Raw genomic sequence first — 24,020 nt, 5'->3', positions numbered from 1 at the left:
AATAAATGAAAGTAAATTGTAATCAGGTTGGTCACGTTTCCCCTGGAGGTAGGTAATTAGATATCAGACATGGAAGTTCTTTAACTGCGTCACAAATGGCACCCTATTCCCTATGTAGTGCACTACTTTTAACCAGGGTCTATATTGGGTAGTAGTCCATATGGGCCCTGGTCAAAAGTAGTGCACTATATATAGAATAGGGTTCCATTTGGGACGCACACCCTCGGTTGTGCTTCACCTTGATTACGTTGTTTTCTGCAAAGAGTTGTCCTCGGAGACAGGCTGAATAGAACAGGGTTTAGATGTAAGCCTCTTCCGTGGCTGCTGCCGGTGTCTGCTCAGGGCCGTTCTCCTGACGCTCTCCTTTCACCATTATCGGGGGTTGGATCATTATCCGCAGACGCTGCAATGTGCGAGAGAACGATACATTCAAAAAAAAATACGTCAGACTGCTGTGCTGACATCTTTAGGCTGTAAGTTTACCACATTGCCGTGCTATATGCAGATGCTGTAAGGAAATGATATGTTACGCATCTTTCTGCCTTTCACATGGCTGTGTATTACATTGTATCGTGCACTAGATAGCTAGCTGGCGTCAGTGTCTGTAAGAGCAAGCCTTTCCGCCTGGTGCTTGGCACACACTAACCAAGGAATTGATTGCTACAATTTAAGCAATCAGGACTGCACTGACTGACACAAAGGGGCGGACAGCTGCTCATCTCGTTGCCAGTGACGACAGCAGCACTCCATCCTTGACAACACCAGAACCAGCAATTACTGTTCCTTTCACTGCAAGCTGCAGCTCAACAGACGTAGGGGCATGGGGTCGACCAGCCTCACACTCTTTTCTCTGACCTCAACAGACGTAGGGGCATGGGGTCGACCAGCCTCACACTCTTTTCTCTGACCTCAACAGACGTAGGGGCATGGGGTCGACCAGCCTCACACTCTTTTCTCTGACCTCAACAGACGTAGGGGCATGGGGTCGACCAGCCTCACACTCTTTTCTCTGACCTCAACAGACGTAGGGGCATGGGGTCGACCAGCCTCACACTCTTTACTCTGACCTCAACAGACGTAGGGGCATGGGGTCGACCAGCCTCACACTCTTTACTCTGACCTCAACAGACGCAGGGGCATGGGGTCGACCAGCCTCACACTCTTTTCTCTGACCTCAACAGACGTAGGGGCATGGGGTCGACCAGCCTCACACTCTTTTCTCTGACCTCAACAGACCTAGGGGCATGGGGTCGACCAGCCTCACACTCTTTTCTCTGACCTCAACAGACGTAGGGGCATGGGGTCGACCAGCCTCACACTCTTTTCTCTGACCTCAACAGACGTAGGGGCATGGGGTCGACCAGCCTCACACTCTTTTCTCTGACCTCAACAGACGTAGGGGCATGGGGTCGAACAGCCTCACACTCTTTTCTCTGACCTCAACAGACGTAGGGGCATGGGGTCGACCAGCCTCACACTCTTTTCTCTGACCTCAACAGACCTAGCGGCATGGGGTCGACCAGCCTCACACTCTTTTCTCTGACCTCAACAGACGTAGGGGCATGGGGTCGACCAGCCTCACACTCTTTTCTCTGACCTCAACAGACGTAGGGGCATGGGGTCGACCAGCCTCACACTCTTTATTCTGACCTCAACAGACGTAGGGGCATGGGGTCGACCAGCCTCACACTCTTTACTCTGACCTCAACAGACGTAGGGGCATGGGGTCGACCAGCCTCACACTCTTTTCTCTGACCTCAACAGACGTAGGGGCATGGGGTCGACCAGCCTCACACTCTTTACTCTGACCTCAACAGACGTAGGGGCATGGGGTCGACCAGCCTCACACTCTTTTCTCTGACCTCAACAGACGTAGGGGCATGGGGTCGACCAGCCTCACACTCTTTTCTCTGACCTCAACAGACGTAGGGGCATTGGGTCGACCAGCCTCACACTCTTTTCTCTGACCTCAACAGACGTAGGGGCATTGGGTCGACCAGCCTCACACTCTTTTCTCTGACCTCAACAGACGTAGGGGCATGGGGTCGACCAGCCTCACACTCTTTTCTCTGACCTCAACAGACGTAGGGGCATGGGGTCGACCAGCCTCACACTCTTTTCTCTGACCTCAACAGACGTAGGGGCATGGGGTCGACCAGCCTCACACTCTTTTCTCTGACCTCAACAGACGTAGGGGCATGGGGTCGACCAGCCTCACACTCTTTTCTCTGACCTCAACAGACGTAGGGGCATGGGGTCGACCAGCCTCACACTCTTTTCTCTGACCTCAACAGACGTAGGGGCATGGGGTCGACCAGCCTCACACTCTTTTCTCTGACCTCAACAGACGTAGCGGCATTGGCACATTCCTTTCTGTGACCTTTTCAACTGAACGTCTTACATAAATTGACTGAAAACCTGCAGTTCTCTTTCTCTCATTAGATCTCATACCTAAACTACAGCCTACTGTAGCCTATTAAAATGAATTTACGTTAGCAATGATCACTTTCAACTTATTCTCTCTCTCTCTCTCTCTCTCTCTCTCTCTCTCTCTCTCTCTCTCTCTCTCTCTCTCTCTCTCTCTCTCTCTCTCTCTCTCTCTCTCTCTCTCTCTCTCTCTCTTCGGAGTGCATGCTGGGAAGTGAGTCGTTAAGCAGGAGTGTTTGTGAGAGCGACTGGATTTCTTTTCATTCTATTGGGTTTTGGTATGTAAATATATATATATTGATTAGTTGGTTTAAAGATAATTGTTCTAATTATTAATTAACAAGTAGAGGGGTGGTGGGATAGTTTGAGGTTGTTTGTTTTCGCGAGGGCACAACCAGCTGGTTGAGGCTGGTTAAAATGTCCGCTCGTGAGAATTTGGAGTATGAAAAACTTAGTCGGCGCAATGGAATTAAGATTTTGGCAGAGGTTGGATGTTCAGTGGAAGAATGTGTTTTAGCGGTAGGTAGTATGATTGGGTATGATAGCATTAAATCAGCCTCAAGGATGAATAGCGCAGTAGTGATATTCTTAGATTCTATTGGAAAAGTGAATACGATGGTGGAGAACGGTGTTGTTTTGAGGGAGACACAGACGAAGGTATTTCCACTTATGAATCCGGCTAAGAAGGTTATATTGTCTAACGTACCACCATTTGTTAGAGATGAAGTGTTGGAGAGAGAATTATCGCGTCATGGTCAAATTGTGTCTACAATAAAGAAAGTTCTTTTTGGATGCAAATCTCCGTTGCTGAAACATGTCGTGTCTCATAGGAGGCAAGTGTATATGATCTTAAAAAAGGACGTTGATGAACTGAATTTAGCGTTTAGTTTTAAGATTGATGGATTTGATTATGTGTTTTACGCTTCTACTGAATCAATGAAATGTTTTGGGTGTGGAAGAGAGGGGCATTTGGTGCGTAGTTGTCCTGAGAAGGAGCGCGCAGAGCCCGGTAGTAGTTATAGTGATGGTACAGATAATGCATTTACGCAAAGAGATGAAACTGCTAAAAGTACGGGGGAAGGAAGAAGGTGGGCAGATGTGGTTGGAAAAGGGGGAGAGGAAGGCAGTGTGGATACGGGGACAATTGTGGTGGATCAGAACAAGGAGGGAGGGGAAGCAGTCTGTGAGATTGCGACTGCCGTTGCTGAGGTGGTGTTGGAAAGTGAAATTGGAGATAAAGAGGAAATTGAAATAACAGGAAAGGAAGAAGCTGTTTTCAAAGTACCGAGAAGTAAGAGAAAGAATGTAGGGGGGGGTGAAGGGTCTAATTCTAAGAGGAAGGTAGAGATTGATAAATTAGTTGAAGATGAAAAGGTTGAAGATTTAGGGGAGTTTTCCTCTGGGGAGGAGAGCGGGAGTGAGTCATCTGACGCGTCGCAACAAAATAGTGAGATAATTGGGGAGGAAGGAAGGTATGGAATTAAGAAGGTACGCCAATTTCTGAAGTTGACAAAAGGGAAGAAATATATGCAGGATTACAATATAACTGATTTTTTCCCTGAAAGTGAATTGTTTATTGAATCAGCAAAGTTTTTGATGTCAAAAATAACAGGGGGAGGTTTGACAAGCCCTGAAATTGCTAGACTTAAGAAGGTGGTCACGAGAGTGATAAGTGATGTAAATTCTAAAGAAAATGAAAGGGTTTAGTTGCAGTTTTAACCCTGTAAAGAGATGGGATATCTGTATTTTCCTCTGTATATTTTTTTCATTCATGAGCAGTTTTAAGATTTCTTCTTTAAACATAAATGGTGGAAGAGATGTTAAAAAAAGAGCGATAGTGTATGAGTTAATTAGGGGAAAGGGAAGTGACATAAATTTTCTACAAGAAACACATAGTAATTTGGAAAATGAAGTTATGTGGAAAAAGGAGTGGGGGGGGACAGTGGTGTGTAGTCATAAAAATTCTAAAAGTGGGGGTGTGGCTATATTGTTCTCAAGGGGGTTTTTGCCTTTGTCTTATGAGGTTGAAGAGGTAGTTGAGGGGAGGTTATTAAAAGTTAGAGCAAGGTATGAAAACATCACTATGTGTCTGATAAATGTCTATGCCCCAGTGGTGGCAGTTGAGAGGGTATGTTTTTTAGAGACATTATCAAATACCATTGAGAAATGTAACAATGAAGATTATTTATTTATTGCTGGGGATTTTAACTGCACAGTCAGTGATTTAGATAGAAATCATCAAGAACCTCATATAGCCTCAAGGACCTTTTTAAAACGCCTCATTGTAACGCATGAATTGTGTGATATTTGGCGGAGACAAAATGGAGGCACAAGGCAGTACACCTGGGCGCATGTGAGAGAGAACATCATCTCTATGGCAAGGTTAGATAGGTTTTATTGTTTTGAGCATCAATCTCAGGTCTGTAAATCAAGTGTGATAACCCCAGTGGGATTTTCTGATCATTGTTTAATAACAGAGGTGGTGTTCATTAATAATGTAAAACCCAAAAGCGCATACTGGCATTTTAATATAACTTTATTGAGTGATGCTCACTTCAGGAAATGTTTTTGTTTTTTCTGGGAGAGGTGGAGGTCTCAAAAGGACAGTTTTATATCCATTCAACAGTGGTGGGATATAGGGAAAATCCAGATTCAACAATTTTGTAATCAATACACGAGGAATGTCACCAAGGATATCATCAGATCAATGAAAGCCCTAGAGTTTGAAATAGTGGAACTCATGACGTTGGTTGAGACCACAGGAGATTGGGGCCATACGCAGGCACTCAAGAAAAAAAAAGTTGAATTGGCAGATCTGCTGGGTATCAGAGCACAGGGGGCATTGGTGAGAAGTAAGTTTCAGGGAATATCTGAAATGGATGCCTCATCCAAATTTTTCTTTGGTTTAGAGAAAAAGAATGGACAAAGAAAAATTATTCATTGTCTCAAATCAGCTGTTGGACAAGAGCTCACTAGCCCTAGTGAAATTAGAAAGAGGGCAGTAGAGTTCTATGCTGAGCTCTACAAGTGTGAGTACAAAGAGGATAAAACAGTGACACAGAAGTTCCTTGATGGGCTCCCAAAGGTGGATGCAGAAGCTCAGGTTGAGCTTGAGCAACCATTGTCTTTGCAGGAGTTATACTCTGCATTAAAAGGCATGGAAAATGGAAGGGCACCAGGCTTTGATGGGCTTCCCGTTGACTTTTTTAAGTCTTTTTGGACTATGTTGGGAGAAGATTGGCTGGCAGTGGTTAATGATAGTTTAACCGGAGGGTTACTACCATTAAGCTGCAGAAGGGCTGTCCTCACCCTACTGCCCAAAAAGGGAGACCCTAGGGAGGTGAAAAACTGGAGGCCGGTGGCTTTATTGTGCACTGATTATAAGATCCTGTCCAAGGCTTTGTCCAACAGGCTGAGGGAGGTGATGGGGCAAATCATACATACGGACCAGTCCTACTGTGTTCCTGGCAGGCAGATAGGGGATAACATTTCTCTGATTCGTGACTTTTTGGACATCTCTAGGGCTATTGGGGTGGATGCAGGTCTAATTTCAATTGATCAGGAAAAGGCATTTGACCGAGTTGAACATCAATATTTATGGCATACGCTTGAGGCGTTTGGGTTCAGCTCTGGTTTTATTGACATGATAAAGGTGATATATGGTGACATTGAAAGTGTATTGAAAGTTAACGGTGGTTTGAGTGCTCCTTTTAAAGTGTGTAGAGGTATTAGGCAGGGATGTTCTTTATCAGGGATGCTGTATGCCATTGCTATAGAGCCACTACTAAATAGCATTAGAAGTCGCATTGAAGGGGTGTACCTTTCCAAGGATATTCCTCCTATTCGTCTTTCAGCCTATGCTGATGATGTAGTTGTTTTAGTGAAAAATCAAGCGGAGGTGGATAGTTTGAGTCTAATGGTTGATCGGTTTAGGGGAATATCCTCGGCAAAAGTAAATTGGGAAAAGAGTTGTGCATTACAGATTGGAGAATGGTCTGGAGGGATCATGGCTTTGCCAGGGGGATTGGAATGGTGTAAGGGAGGGTTTAAGTATCTTGGAGTGTACTTAGGAGATGAGGGGATTATGGAAAGAAATTGGATTGGGGTGGTTGAAATGGTGGAAGGGAGGATGAGGAGATGGCGTTGGTTGTTATCTCGAATGTCATATAGGGGGAGAACTATTATAGTTAACAATGTGATTGCCTCTGCATTATGGCATCGGTTGGCAGTTTTAGAACCACCTTCTGGTCTTCTGGCTAAGATACAGGCAATTATGGTAGATTTTTTTTGGGATAAATATCACTGGGTTCGACAAAGTGTTTTGTATTTGTCAAAAGAGGAGGGGGGACAAGGTCTGGTACATCTTGCTAGTAGGGCTGCTGCTTTCCGTTTTCAGTTTATTCAAAGGTTGCTTTATGGACAGGAAAATGTGGTGTGGAGGGGGGTAGCAGGCCTTGTGTTACAGAGGGTTGGAGGTTTAGGTTTAAAGAAGGCTTTATTTCTGGTTGATAGTAGCCAGATTTCTAGGGAGGGAGTACCTCCGTTTTACAGAGGCCTTCTCAGAGTGTGGAGCATAATGAAGGTGTCCAGACGAACTTCAGCGGAGTCAGTGCATTGGCTGTTGGAGGAACCTCTGGTGTGTGGGGCAAGACTGGATTGTACAACTGCAGCTGTTCCACATTTCTCCAAGATTCTGGTGAAGGGAAAAATAATCACCTTAAGACAGTTAATGGCAATGGCTGGGCCCGACTTAATGGATGGAAGACGGTTGGCTGAACATTTGGGGGTGAGGTCGGAAAGGATTGTTGGACAAATGCTGGGAAGCTGCAGGAAAGCTCTGTCAGCGGAAGAATGGGGAATGCTTAATAGCCACAAGAAGAAGGAACAAGATGAAGACGTCTCATTTCCAAGATTAGGGATTACACCAAATATCACAGAGTCAGAGAGAAAGGGTATATTGTTGGATTTGAGAGGGTTGGAGGAGGTGGGTTTGGATGAGGTGAATGGGAAGGATTTGTATAGGGGGTGTGTTAAGGTGTTAAACAAAGAGAAATTGAAAAATAGAAAAGACACTCCATGGAGGGTAAAATTGGGAATTGATGACAAGGTAAAGCCAGCATGGAGAGCACTGTACAAACCACCGTTACAAAAGGGTACTGGTGATATGCAATGGAGGGTGTTACATGGCATTATTGCAGTTAATGCTTTTGTATCTGTCATTAATTCAGATGTTAGAGATGGATGTCCTTTTTGTAATATAAGAGAAACCATTTTTCACTGTTTTATGGAGTGTGAGAGGATAAAACCTTTATTGGAAATACTGGAATCATTGTTTAGAGCTGTAGGTGAGATTTTTAATAACAATGTTTTTATTTTGGGGTTTCAATATAGTAAGCAACAGAAAAGAAAATGTCAAATGTTAAATTTTATTTTGGGACAAGCTAAGATGTCAATTTTTTTGAGTAGGAAACATAAAATAGACACGGGATATGAGAAGGATATAAGATGTGTTTTTAAAGGATTAGTGAAAGCAAGAATAAAAGTGGATTTTGAGTTTTTCTCAGCTGTAAAAGATCTCCCATTGTTTGAGGAGAAGTGGGCATATGAAGGAGCGCTTTGTTTTGTAGAGGAGGGGAAATTATTTTTTGTTGAGGAAATAAGTTGAATGTATATGTTCTTTTGTATTTTTATTTTTATTTATTTTGTGTAGGAATTACATTCATTGTTTCATTTCTGAAAAGGCAGTGTGTCATTATTTATGTTAACAATTGAGTAGAAAATAAAGGTTTTATAAAAACTCAAACTCTCTCTCTCTCTCTCTCTCTCTCTCTCTTCGAATTTCTGTGAGAACCAACGATTATTTTTGCGGATTAATATAAAAACAGTAATCGCCAAGAGCAATATTCCAAACTAATTTTGGATTAAGTGCCATCCCATCTATTTAAAAGTGTACAAAACCCCACAGCCTGTGACAAAGTCTCTGCTGCAGGCAGATCTCTTTCTGAGACACATGCTATGGTTAATCTTGGGAAGAGTTGGGAGTTGTTGAACATAAAATGGTCGCCTTTAAGGTCGACTCTGTCTACACAGTATGTGAGGAGAGCCCTTGAATTGCCAGGATAGTTGATTCCCGGGACCACCCATGAGTAAAACATTTAGTCACGCATGACTGTAAGTCACTTTGGATAAAATTGTCTGCTAAATGAGATATACATATACACTCCTTCAGGAAGTTTTCACACCCCTTGAATGTTAACACATTTTGTTGTGTTCCAGCCTGAATTTAAAATGGATTAAATTTAGATTTTGTTTCACTGGCTTACACACAATACCCCATAATGTCCAAGCGAAATTATGTTTTTAGACATATTGGGTAAAAGAAAAAGCAGACATTGAAGATCCCTTTCAGCATGGTGAAGTTGATAATTACACTGGATGGTATATCAATATACCCAGTCACTACAAAGATACAGACGTCCTTCCTAACTCAGTTGCAGGAGAGGACGGAAACCGCTCAGGGATTTCACTATGAGGCCCACGGTGACTTTCAAACAGTGACAGAGTTTAATGGCTGTGATAGGAGAGGGTGGATCAACAACATTGTAGTGACTCCACAATACTAACCTAAATGACAGAGTGAAAAGAAGGAAGCCTGTACAGAATAAAAATATTCTAAACATGCATCCTGTTTGCAACAAGGCACTAAATACTGCTGCAAAACATGTGGCAAAGAAATTAACTTTATGTCCTGAAAACAACGTGTTATGTTTGGAGCAACACATCACTGGCTGCATCATGTTATGGGTATGCTTGTCATCGGCAAGGGAGATTTTTTTTAGAATTAAAAGAAACGGAGCTAAGCACAGGCAAAATCCTAGTGGAAAACCTGGTTCAGTTTGCTTTCCAACAGACACCGCAAGACAAATTCACCTTTCAGCAGGACAATAACCTAAAACACAATGCCAAATATACACTGGAGTTGCTTAACAAGACAAAATTGAATGTTCCTGAGTGGCCAAGTTACAGTTTTGACTTAAACCGGCTTGAAAATCTATGGCAAGACTTGAAAATGGCTGTCTAGCAATGATCAATAACTAACTTGACAGAGCTTGAAGAATTTCTAAAAGAATAATGTGCAAATCCTGTACAACCAAGGTGTGCAAAGCTCTTAGAGACTTACCCAGAAAGACTCACAGCTGTAATCGCTGCCAAAGGTGTTTCTAACAAGTGTTGACTCAGGGGTGTGACTACTTACGTAATCAAGAGATATTAGTGTTTTATTTTTCAGAAATGTTTCTTCCACTTTGACATACAGAGTATTTTGTGTAGATCCTTGACCCCCCCCCCCCAAAAAATGACAATTTAATCCATTTTAATCCAACCTTAAAACACAACAAAATGTGTCAAAAGCCAAGCGGTGTGACTTTGTGAAGGCAGCTGAGGAAGACAGAAGGTGTTACCTCTTTGTAATCCCCCTTGAGGTTGAGGAACATGTAGACCATGTATCCAGGTATCAGGAGCATAGAGGATAGGGCCATGCACCAGCCCACTCCCTGGCCCCAGGCTGGGAACACGTAGTTGTTCATAGTGAGAGGAACCATCTGGACAGCACTAAACAGGAACACGCCCTGGAAGAGAAGACAGAAGAACAACCTGGTCACAACACAATGGGAAAATAAGCCTTAGGGATCAATTGTGTTTTTCATCCTGGATAATGTTTTTAAATGTATGTAATGTATCTGGCTGGAAAAGACTACTACTTTCCATTGTTTAAAACATGTGATCAATTAATCAAAGTCAACCCTTGTTACATCACAGACACCAAGGATGAAGGAATATGGAGGGTTATTAATGCCCAAAAAATATGTTGTATAATTTGATCTTACAGCTCTCCATACAAAAACACTCGAGAGTTCATTTCTCTATACGTTGAGAGTTCATAACTCATTTAATGCTTTACATTGATTTGTAAATTAACTTTATGTCCTGAATACAAAGTGTTATGTTTGGGGCAAATTCAACACAACACATTACTGGCTGCATCATGTTATGGGTATGCTTGTCATTAGGGAATTCCTGTACTCCTGTTCACCCATGACTGCGTGGCCACGCACGCTTCTAACTCAATCATCAAGTTTGCAGACGACACAACAGTAGTAGGCTTGATTACCAACAATGACGAGACAGCCTACAGGGAGGAGGTGAGGGCTCTGGAGGTGTGGTGCCAGGAAATTAACCTCTCACTCAACGTCAACAAACCAAAGGAGCTGATCGTGGACTTCAGGAAACAGCGGAGGGAGCACCCCCCTATCCACATCGACTTTCAGTAGAGAAGTGGAGAAGGTGGAAAGCTTCAAGTTCCTCAGCATATACATCACTGACAAACTGAAATGGTCCACCCACACAGACAGCCTCAGAAGTCTGAAGAATTTGGCTTGGCACTTAAACCCCTCACAAACTTTTACAGATGCAAAATTGACAGCATCCTGTCGGGCTGTATCCCAACCTGGTACGGCAACTGCACCACCCGCAACCGCAGGGCTCTCCAGAGGGTGGGGCGGTCTGCCCAACGCATCACTGGGGGCAAACTACCTGCCTTCCAGTACACCTATAGCACCTGATGTCAAAGGAAGGCCAAAGAGATCACCAAGGACAACAACCACCCGAGCCACTGCCTGTTCACCCCGCTATCATCCAGAAGGCGAGGTCAGTACAGGTGCATCAAAGCTGGGACAGAGAGACTGAAAAACAGCTTCTATCTCAAGGCTATCAGACTGTTAAATAGCCATCACTAGCACATTAAAGGCTGCTGTCCTATATACATAGACTTGAAATCACTGGCCACTTTAATAATGTTTACATGTTTTGCATTACTCATCTCATATGGATATACTGTATTCAATTCTATTCTACTGTATCTCAGTCTATGCCGCTCTGACTTTGTTCGTTCATATATTTACATATTCTTAATTCCATTCCTGTCACGACTTCTGTAGAAGTCGGTTCCTCGCCTTGTTCGGGCGGTGTTCGGCGGTCGACGTCACTGGTCTTCTAGCCATCGCCGATCCATTTTTCATATTCCATTTGTTTTGTCTTGTTTTCACACACACACCTGGTTTCAATTCCCTAATTACATGTTGTATATTTTCCCTCTGTTTACCCCCCATGTTCTTGTCGGGAATTGTTTATTTTGTAAGTACTCTCGTGCTATGTGTTACTGGTGCGCTACGGGTTTTGTGCCCATGTGTTACTGGTGCGCTACGGGTTTTGTGCCCATGTGTTTGTTGTTTTGTCGTTAGTTTTATACTCCGGCTATTCACCACATTCTGCTCTCCTGCGTTTGACGTCCCTGCCACCAGTTAAGCACCTCTTACAATTCCTTTACTTAGATGTACGTGTATTGTGTGTAATTATAATATTGTAATATTGTAATATTGTAATATTGTAATATTACTTGTTAAATATTACTGCACTGATGGAGCTAGAAATACAAGCATTTCGCTACACCCGCAATAACACCTGCTAAACACGTGTATGTGACCAATAACACCTGCTAAACACGTGTATGTGAACAATAACATCTGCTAAACACGTGTATGTGACCAATAACACCTGCTAAACACCTGTATGTGAACAATAACACCTGCTAAACACCTGTATGTGAACAATAACACCTGCTAAACACCTGTATGTGAACAATAACACCTGCTAAACACCTGTATGTGAACAATAACACCTGCTAACAATAACATTTGAATCTATTTGATGTTTAATGCTCTGCTTGAGACTTTTGAAAGACAGAGAAAGGGGAAGAGATATATAGAGAGAGAGAAGAAGAAGAGAGAGTACTTACAGCCACGATGAGAGGAGTGAACACCACCCAGCACAGCTTCCACCACAGGCAGGGCCTAAAGCCGATCATCTCCTCGATGTTGGCAAGGAACTTATCAGCACCTGCAACATATACAAGACAGGAGGTCAAAGGTCCTGTGATGTAAGACAAGAACCTGCACTCATCGGAAGCAGATACGGAATTTGGTATGAGCTGCCCAACACCCAAACCTTTTTGCATAGACTGTTACAATGAGCAGGCCCCAACATCTTTGTACATCAGTCAGGTTAGCGATGTCACCGTAGCTCTAACAGGAAGCGATGTCACTGACTCACCGTAGAACCAGGATATGGAGACACACTCGAAGAAGACCAGGAAGAGAAGGCACATGCCGCTGGCAGAGTAGTAGTCAAACAGCTTGAACACATACAGCCCACCCTGTTGGAACAGGAAGAGAACAGAGAAAAGAGTGTTTGGACACAGGTTCCCAAGTGTAGAGAGAGAGAAGCCGAACGAGACCAGCAAGACGGGGAGTCATGGGGGGGTGGGGGGGGGGATGTGAATAGAGGACAGGAGATAGAACGACTGAGATGAGATGTAGCCTATTAAACTGGTGACGTGGAATAATGTGAAGGGATGAGAGCACCAGTGGTGGTAGCTGGTGGAGGGTTGCTGATCCTGTCTGTCTCCCTGGGAATGTTCAGGGCTCTGGAGCCCAGCGCTAGTGACGGGTGGAGAGAGATGCAACGCTAGACTGGTACTGCAGAGCCGAGGTGAACAACTGATTAGGCCGATTGTTTCAATCCAAGAGGGATGCGAGACATGAATCTCCAGTGACAGATGTGATAATGTTGTGAAAAGCGGTGCAGTAGGGTAGAGAGTGGTGGGTAGTGTTCCATACAGGCATAGGACTAGAGGGGTTGACTGGGAGCATTCAGTGATGCTGTCTCAGTGGCCCCGCTACATCAGTACAGGTTTAGGAGGAGAATTATTGACCTCAGAGTTTGGGATGTGGAGCTGGAGAAGACATCATCGTTTTCGGTCGAGGAGTTAGGATGAAGCGGTAGACTGACTAAATAACATCAACTGATCAGATACAGGGATGTCAACACAGCCTGTAAAGAAATTAGAAATTATACTGCATATATTAGCATCTGGGACAGAGTAGGAGGCAGTTCACTATGGGCACGCGATTCATCCAAAGTGAAAATGCTGCCTCCTATCCCAAACAGGTTAAAGGTTCAATGTTAAGGGACTTAAAGGTTCGATGTTTATGATCTAATTGTCACCAGTTGTAAAAGCCTACACCTAGTAGAAACAGACAGACATAGTAGATGAAGATAGTGTATGTAAGTACGTATCGGTAGACCGTAACGAAGCAGATCTAGTTAACTACACTGTCATTACATCATAATACAACGATACAACCCAGTTCCCTCATGGTGAACGAACCATGACAGAGCACTTTTTTGCTTATCTCCCTCTATTGTGGGTCTCCTGAGTGGCGCGGCGGTCTAAGGCACTGCATCTCAGTGCCTTAGACTCTCATGCATGGGGCATGAGACACACACATTGGACCCTTTTCACAGGGATTGGACCACCTTCACACGGATTGGACCCTTTTCACAGGGATTGGACCCTCTTCACACGGATTGGACCCTTTTCACAGGGATTGGACCCTTTTCACAGGGATTGGACCCCCTTCACAGGGATTGGACCCTTTTCACAGGGATTGGACCCCCTTCACACGGATTGGACCCTTTTCACACGGATTGGACCCTTTTCACACGGATTGGACCCCCTTCACACGGATTGGACCCCCTTCACACGGATTGGACACTCGTCACACGGCACGCCTCTTATTTCTCATTGAAAAATACTGCTTTTATTTCCTAATTAATCTGGCGAATAGTCAGTGAGTTCATTTTTCAACTGTGCCTCCAAATCTTTTAGAAAATCTGCTGTTCTATATCGCGAGCACTGTAACAGCGCCAGCTTCACCTGGGAGATCCGTCACCTTTCTGCCACCGGACTGCCATCATTCTGCCACCTTTCTGCCACCTTTCTGCCACCGGACTGCCACCTTTCTGCCACCTTTCTGCCAATGGACTGCCACCTTTCTGCCACCTTTCTGCCAATGGACTGCCACCTTTCTGCCACCGGACTGCCACCTTTCTGCCACCGGACTGCCACCTTTCTGCCACCGGACTGCCACCTTTCTGCCACCGGACTGCCACCTTTCTGCCACCGGACTGCCACCTTTCTGCCACCGGACTGCCACCTTTCTGCCACCGGACTGCCACCTTTCTGCCACCGGACTGCCACCTTTCTGCCACCGGACTGCCACCTTTCTGCCACCGGACTGCCATCTTTCTGCCACCCGACTGCCACCGGACTGCCATCTTTCTGCCACCCGACTGCCACCGGACTGCCATCTTTCTGCCACCCGACTGCCTCCGGACTGCCACCTTTCTGCCACCGCACTGTCGCTGAATGCTTCCTCATGGCAGCATATGATAATAGGCTATACTATTGATTTAACCAGTAGCATTAACCCTGTAGCATTAACCCAGATCCACAGGACATTCTTCACCTCCTTTGGTCACTAGCTCTGCAGGGATTCTGGTGACCTGATTTCTCTCACTGCAATAATGAACATTATTTTGCTCAAACAGATTGTGAACCCAAATGTGTAACTGATTCAGGTGGAGGGGGGGGGGGGTGGGGGGTGGACAACACATTGAAAGATAATTTGGGTTGGATGTAAGGCGGAGCAGATTTAGGCTATGTCATCTCGTCTTCAGGAGATTTAATCTGTTTAATTTATTTGGTCTTACACAATAGCTGATAGTCATTAGAACAATTCCCATCCCCTACAGTGGACTAAAGTAGAGACTAATTCATGTGTTTATCTCAGCAAGAACACTACTGTTATTCCACATTCTTTTATTATTTCACTTCTTACACATTTTTTTCTGGTGTAATTAGGCTTTTTGAATTATGAAATGAAATGCCAACTGGTCATTGAAAATACTGGACTGGACTAGATGTGACCGGACTGGACTGGACTAGATGTGACCGGACTGGACTAGATGTGACCGGACTGGACTAGATGTGACCGGACTGGACTGGACTAGATGTGACCGGACTGGACTAGATGTGACCGGACTGGACTAGATGTGACCGGACTGGACTGGACTAGATGTGACCGGACTGGACTAGATGTGACCGGACTGGACCAGATGTGACCGGACTGGACTAGATGTGACCGGACTGGACCAGATGTGACCGGACTGGACTAGATGTGACCGGACTGGACCAGATGTGACCGGACTGGACTAGATGTGACCGGACTGGACTGGATTAGATGTGACCGGACTGGACTAGATGTGACCGGACTGGACCAGATGTGACCGGACTGGACCAGATGTGACCGGACTGGACTAGACTAGATGTGACTGGACTAGATGTGACCGGACTGGACTAGATGTGACCGGACTGGACTAGATGTGACTGGACCAGATGTGACCGGACTGGACTAGATGTGACTGGACTAGATGTGACCGGACTGGACTAGATGTGACCGGACTAGATGTGACCGGACTGGACTGGACTAGATATGACCGGACTGGACTGGACTAGATGTGACTGGACTAGATGTGACCGGACTGGACTAGATGTGACCGGACTGGACTAGATGTGACCGGACTGGACCAGATGTGACCGGACTGGACTGGACTAGATCTGACTGGACTAGATGTGACCGGACTGGACTAGATGTGACCGGACTGGACTAGATGTGACCGGACTAGATGTGACCGGACTGGACTGGACTACATATGACCGGACTGGACTGGACTAGATGTGACTGGACTAGATGTGACCAGACTGGACTAGATGTGACCGGACTGGACTAGATGTGACCGGACTGGACAAAATGTGACCGGACTAGATGTGACCGGACTGGACTGGACTAGATGTGACCGGACTGGACTGGACTAGATGTGACCGGACTGGACTGGACTAGATGTGACCGGACTGGACTAGATGTGACCGGACTGGACTAGATGTTACCTGACTGGACTGGACTAGATGTGACCGGACTGGACTAGATGTGACCGGACTTGACTGGACTAGATGTGACCGGACTTGACTGGACTAGATGTGACCGGACTGGACTAGATGTGACCGGACTGGACCTGATGTGACCGGACTGGACTGGACTAGATGTGACCGGACTGGACTAGATGTGACCGGATTGGACTAGATGTGGCCGGACTGGACTGGACTAGATGTGACTGGACTGGACTGGACTAGATGTGACCGGACTGGACTGGACTAGATGTGACCAGACTGGACTGGACTAGATGTGACCAGACTGGACTGGACTAGATGTGACCAGACTGGACTGGACTAGATGTGACCAGACTGGACTGGACTAGATGTGACCAGACTGGACTGGACTAGATGTGACCGGACTGGACTGGATTAGATGTGACTGGACTGGACTAGATGTGACCGGACTGGACTGGACTAGATGTGACTGGACTAGACTGGACGTGACTGGACTAGATGTGACTGGACTGGACTAGATGTGACCGGACTGGACTTCACTAGATGTGACCGGACTGGACTGGACGTGACTGGACTAGATGTGACTGAACTGGACTGGACGTGACTGGACGTCACTGGACTGGACTAGATGTGACTGAACTGGACTGGACGTGACTGGACTAGATGTGACTGAACTGGACTGGACGTGACTGGACTGGACTAGATGTGACTGAACTGGACTGGACGTGAGTGAACTGGACTGGACCGTGTGTGTGTGTGTGCGTGCGTGCGTGCGTGTGTGCGTGCGTGCGTGCGTGCGTGTGTGCGTGCTGTACCTGTGTGATGTTGGACAGGCCGATGATATAAGAGACCAGGCAGACGGCAGCGATGAAGAGTTCTCTTCTTCCTCTCAGAGCCCTGGGGAACTCATCCACCAACGCAGTGATGAAGCCCTCCACCGTGCAGAACTACCCAGAACGTACAACATGTTAGATCAGGCCCGCCCCACTCCCGTTTCAAAGGCTCTCGGATCAATTTCCCGCAGGAACTCAGTTGGGGTCTCAATTTACTGTTGCTAGGTAGAATAGTAGAATAAATGTGGCTGTGCTGCAGTAGGTTGTTCTCATGTTATGTCAGTCACGGACAGTCCCACAATTAACCCACGTCAGCCACATTTTTGGGGGGGATTGGTAAATTAGGCTAGCGGCCAGCTATCTAAACTTAGTAGTCATGGTGGAATTACCTCCCGGGTATTGAAAACTCATATTCCTCTCAGCCCCAAACTAAAATGAGTAGAATTGCATTATATAATACTATACCTCCACAGTACACTACTACACAACACATGATATAATACTATACACCACATTATATAATACAATACAACACATTATATAATAATATACCTCCACAGTATTTAATACTATACACCACATTATATAATACTATACAACACATGATATAATACTATACACCACATTATATAATACAATACAACACATGATTTAATACTATACCTCCACAGTATTTAATACTACACAACACATGATATAATACTATACAACACATTATATAATACTATACAACACATTATATAATAATATACCTCCACAGTATTTAATACTATACACCACATTATATAATACTACACAACACATGATATAATACTATACACCACATTATATAATACAATACAACACATGATTTAATACTATACCTCCACAGTATTTAATACTACACAACACATGATATAATACTATACAACACATTATATAATACTATACAACACATTATATAATAATATACCTCCACAGTATTTAATACTACACAACACATGATATAATACTATACAACACATTATATAATACTATACAACACATTATATAATAATATACCTCCACAGTATTTAATACTATACACCACATTATATAATACTACACAACACATGATATAATACTATACACCACATTATATAATACAATACAACACATGATTTAATACTATACCTCCACAGTATTTAATACTACACAACACATGATATAATACTATACAACACATTATATAATACTATACAACACATTATATAATAATATACCTCCACAGTATTTAATACTATACACCACATTATATAATACTATACAACACATTATATAATACTACACAACACATTATATAATACTATACAACACATTATATAATACTATACAACACATTATATAATACTACACAACACATTATATAATACTACACAACACATTATATAATACTATACAACACATTATATAATACTATACAACACATTATATAATACTACACAACACATGATATAATACTACACAACACATTATATAATACTACACAACACATTATATAATACTATACAACACAGTATATAATACTATACAACACAGTATATAATACTATACAACACATTATATAATAATATACCTCCACAGTATTTAATACTACACAACACATGATATAAAACTATACAACACATTATATAATACTACACAACACAGTATATAATACTATACAACACATTATATAATACTATACAACACATTATATAATACTATACAACACATTATATAATACTATACAACACATTATATAATACTATACAACACATTATATAATACTACACAACACATTATATAATACTATACAACACATTATATAATACTATACCTCCACAGTATTTAATACTACACAACACATTATATAATACTATACCTCCACAGTATTTAATACTACACAACACATTATATAATACTATACCTCCACAGTATTTGATACTACACAACACATGATATAATACTACACAACACAGTATTTAATACTATACAACACATTATATAATACTATACAACACATTATATAATACTATACCTCCACAGTATTTAATACTACACAACACATTATATAATACTATACCTCCACAGTATTTGATACTATACAACACATGATATAATACTACACAACACAGTATTTAATACTATACAACACAGTATATAATACTATACAACACATTAACACAATAACACTACCAGGTTTGATAGAGTAGATCAGAGTTGGATGAAACTGACTTCCTGCACCGCTTATTGAATATCAGGCAAACACGCAATATCAGGCAATCAGGCAATCACGCAACTCATCCAAGTCAAGCACTGCATTAGATGGATAATACTACATTCATTGTCCAACACAACAACACAACAACACACAACAACAACATGACAAAATACACACAACACAACAACAACTCAACAAAGTAACACAACAACTAGACAACATACACAACAACACAACACAAACACAACAACACAACAACACAACAACACAACAACAACACAACAACACAACAACATACACAACAAATTAACACAACAACTAGACAACAAACACAAAACACAACACAACAACACAACAACAACTCAACAAATTAACACAACAACACAAAAACACAACAACATACACAACAACACAACAACACACAACAACAACATGACAAAATACACACAACACAACAACAACTCAACAAATTAACACAACAACTAGACAACATACACAAAACACAACACAACAACACAACAACTAGACAACATACACAAAACACAACACAAACACAACAACACAACACAACAACACAACAAAACAACAACTCAACAAATTAACACAACAACACAACAACATACACAACAACACAACAACACAACAAATTAACACAACAACACAACAACATACACAACAACACAACAACACAACAACACAACAACACAACAACACAACAACATACACAACAACACAACAACACAACACACAACAACAACATGACAAAATACACACAACACAACAACAACTCAACAAATTAACACAACAACTAGACAACATACACAACAACACAACACAAACAACAACACAACAACACAACAACACAACACAACAACACAACAACACAACAACACAACAACACAACACAACAACACAACAACACAACAACAACACAACAACACAACAACATACACAACAAATTAACACAACAACTAGACAACAAACACAAAACACAACACAACAACACAACAACAACTCAACAAATTAACACAACAACACAACACAAACAACAACACAAACACAACACAAACACAACAACACAACAACACAACAACACAACACAACACAACAAAACAACAGAACAACACAACAACAACTCAACAAATTAACACAACAACACAACAACACAACAACATACACAACAACATACACAACAACATACACAACACACAACATAACAACATACACAACAACATACACAACACAACAACATACAACACACACAACACAACAACATACACAACAACACAACAACATACACAACACACAACATAACAACATACACAACAACATACACAACACAACAACACAACAACACAACAACACAACAACATACACAACACAACAACACAACAACACAACAACACAACACAACACATCATACAATAACACAACAACAAAAACCACAACAACACAAAACAACAACAGAAACAAGAAAAACAAATAGCTGTTGTTTCCTCACCTGACTGTCGATTCCCAGCATGAGCAGCATGGAGAAGAAGAGGATCGCCCAGAGAGGAGAGATAGGCAGCTGGGTTACTGCCTCGGGATAGGCCAAGAACGCCAAGCCAGGACCTGCAACACAACACAGACAGGCAGTTAGAGACGGGATCTGACAACACAACACAGACAGACAGTTGGAGACGGGATCTGACAACACAACACAGACAGGCAGTTGGAGACGGGATCTGACAACACAACACAGACAGACAGTTGGAGACGGGATCTGACAACACATCACAGGCAGACAGTTGGAGACGGGATCTGACAACACAACACAGACAGACAGTTAGAGACGGGATCTGACAACACAGACAGAAACAGGATCTGACAACACAACACAGACAGACACTTAGAGACGGGATCTGACAACACAAACAGACACTTAGAGACGGGATCTGACAACACAGACAGACAGTTAGAGACGGGATCTGACAACACAGACAGACAGTTAGAGGCGCGATCTGACAACACAACACAGACAGACAGTTAGAGACGGGATCTGACAACACAACACAGACAGACAGTTAGAGGCGGGATCTGACAACACAACACAGACAGACAGTTAGAGGCGGGATCTGACAACACAACACAGACAGACAGTTAGAGACGGGATCTGACAACACAACACAGACAGAAACGGGATCTGACAACACAACACAGACAGTTAGAGACGGGATCTGACAACACAACACAGACAGACAGTTAGAGACGGGATCTGACAACACAACACAGACAGACAGTTAGAGACGGGATCTGACAACACAACACAGACAGACAGTTAGAGACGGGATCTGACAACACAACACAGACAGACAGTTAGAGACGGGATCAGACAACACAGACAGAAACAGGATCTGACAACACAACACAGACAGACACTTAGAGACGGGATCTGACAACACAGACAGACACTTAGAGACGGGATCTGACAACACAACACAGACAGACAGTTAGAGACGGGATCTGACAACACAACACAGACAGACAGTTAGAGACGGGATCTGACGAGACAACACAGACAGACAGTTAGAGACGGGATCTGACAACACAACACAGACAGACAGTTAGAGACGGGATCAGACAACACAACACAGACAGAAACGGGATCTGACAACACAACACAGACAGACAGTTAGAGACGGGGTCTGACAACACAACACAGACAGACAGTTAGAGACGGGGTCTGACAACACAACACAGACAGACAGTTAGAGACGGGATCTGACAACACAACACAGACAGACAGTTAGAGACGGGATCTGACAACACAACACAGACAGACAGTTAGAGACGGGATCTGACAAGACAACACAGACAGACAGTTAGAGACGGGGTCTGACAACACAACACAGACAGACAGTTAGAGACGGGGTCTGACAACACAACACAGAGAGACAGTTAGAGACGGGATCTGACAACACAACACAGACAGACAGTTAGAGGCGGGATCTGACAACACAACACAGACAGACAGTTAGAGACGGGATCTGACAACACAACACAGACAGACAGTTAGAGACGGGATCTGACAACACAGACAGACAGTTAGAGGCGGGATCTGACAACACAACACAGACAGACAGTTAGAGACGGGATCTGACAACACAACACAGACAGACAGTTAGAGACGGGATCTGACAACACAACACAGACAGACAGTTAGAGGCGGGATCTGACAACACAACACAGACAGACAGTTAGAGGCGGGATCTGACAACACAACACAGACAGACAGTTAGAGACGGGATCTGACAACACAACACAGACAGAAACGGGATCTGACAACACAACACAGACAGTTAGAGACGGGATCTGACAAGACAATACAAACAGACAGTTAGAGACGGGATCTGAAAACACGACACAGACAGACAGTTAGAGACGGGATCTGACAACACAACACAGACAGACAGTTAGAGACGGGGTCTGACAACACAGACAGACAGTTAGAGACGGGATCTGACAACACAGACAGACAGTTAGAGGCGGGATCTGACAACACAACACAGACAGACAGTTAGAGACGGGATCTGATAACACAACACAGACAGACAGTTAGAGACGGGGTCTGACAACACAACACAGACAGACAGTTAGAGACGGGGTCTGACAACACAACACAGACAGACAGTTAGAGACGGGATCTGACAAGACAATACAAACAGACAGTTAGAGACGGGATCTGACAACACAACACAGACAGACAGTTAGAGACGGGGTCTGACAACACAACACAGACAGACAGTTAGAGACGGGATCTGACAACACAACACAGACAGACAGTTAGAGACGGGATCTGATAACACAACACAGACAGACAGTTAGAGACGGGGTCTGACAACACAACACAGACAGACAGTTAGAGACGGGGTCTGACAACACAACACAGACAGACAGTTAGAGACGGGGTCTGACAAGACAACACAGAGAGACAGTTAGAGACGGGATCTGACAACACAACACAGACAGACAGTTAGAGACGGGATCTGACAACACCACACAGATAGTTAGAGACAGGATATGACAACACAGACAGACAGTTAGAGACGGGATCAGACAACACAGACAGACAGTTAGAGACGGGATCAGACAACACAGACAAACAGTTAGAGACGGGATCAGACAACACAGACAGACAGTTAGAGACGGGATCAGACAACACAGACAGACAGTTAGAGACGGGATCAGACAACACAGACAGACAGTTAGAGACAGGATCAGACAACACAGACAAACAGTTAGAGACGGGATCAGACAACACAGACAGACAGTTAGAGATGGGATCTGACAACACATCCTATTCCTGTTGAAATACCCATAAAGAGAAGTGTTTCAATGTCCATTGTTTCACAGTGAGTCCTACTGTTCTTCAAAGACTTGCTCTTATTTCTTTGCTCAAATCAAAATGTTATTTGTCACGTGCTCCTGAATACAAGTGTAGACATACTTACCCAACAACGCAGTTCAAGAAATAGTTAAGAAAAGATTTACTAAATAAACTAAAAGTAAGAAATAGTCAACTAAAAAAATAAAAAGTTAAAAAATAACAATAACGAGGATATATGCAGAGGGTACCGGTACAGATTTTTAA

The 24,020-nt window shown here is 43.4% G+C and overlaps 1 protein-coding gene across 1 annotated transcript in view; it reads right to left on the bottom strand.

Annotated features, from left to right (window-relative positions):
* LOC129851333 (sodium- and chloride-dependent GABA transporter 1-like) overlaps positions 1-24,020 on the bottom strand; it is a 37,553-nt gene that overhangs the window by 5,608 nt on the left and 7,925 nt on the right. The window contains exons 10-15 of the mRNA XM_055917800.1: positions 20,889-21,001; positions 17,149-17,280; positions 12,595-12,697; positions 12,281-12,381; positions 9,888-10,055; positions 239-403 (exon numbers count right to left, since the gene is read on the bottom strand). Of these exons, the coding sequence (XP_055773775.1) occupies positions 299-403; positions 9,888-10,055; positions 12,281-12,381; positions 12,595-12,697; positions 17,149-17,280; positions 20,889-21,001 (722 nt within the window). The 3' untranslated portion in view covers positions 239-298. The remainder of the gene's footprint in view (positions 1-238; positions 404-9,887; positions 10,056-12,280; positions 12,382-12,594; positions 12,698-17,148; positions 17,281-20,888; positions 21,002-24,020) is intronic.

Source organism: Salvelinus fontinalis, chromosome 3, assembly GCF_029448725.1.
Source record: "Salvelinus fontinalis isolate EN_2023a chromosome 3, ASM2944872v1, whole genome shotgun sequence".
In the NCBI taxonomy this organism is placed as follows: domain Eukaryota; kingdom Metazoa; phylum Chordata; class Actinopteri; order Salmoniformes; family Salmonidae; genus Salvelinus; species Salvelinus fontinalis.
This window is presented reverse-complemented; position numbering and strand designations above follow the sequence as displayed.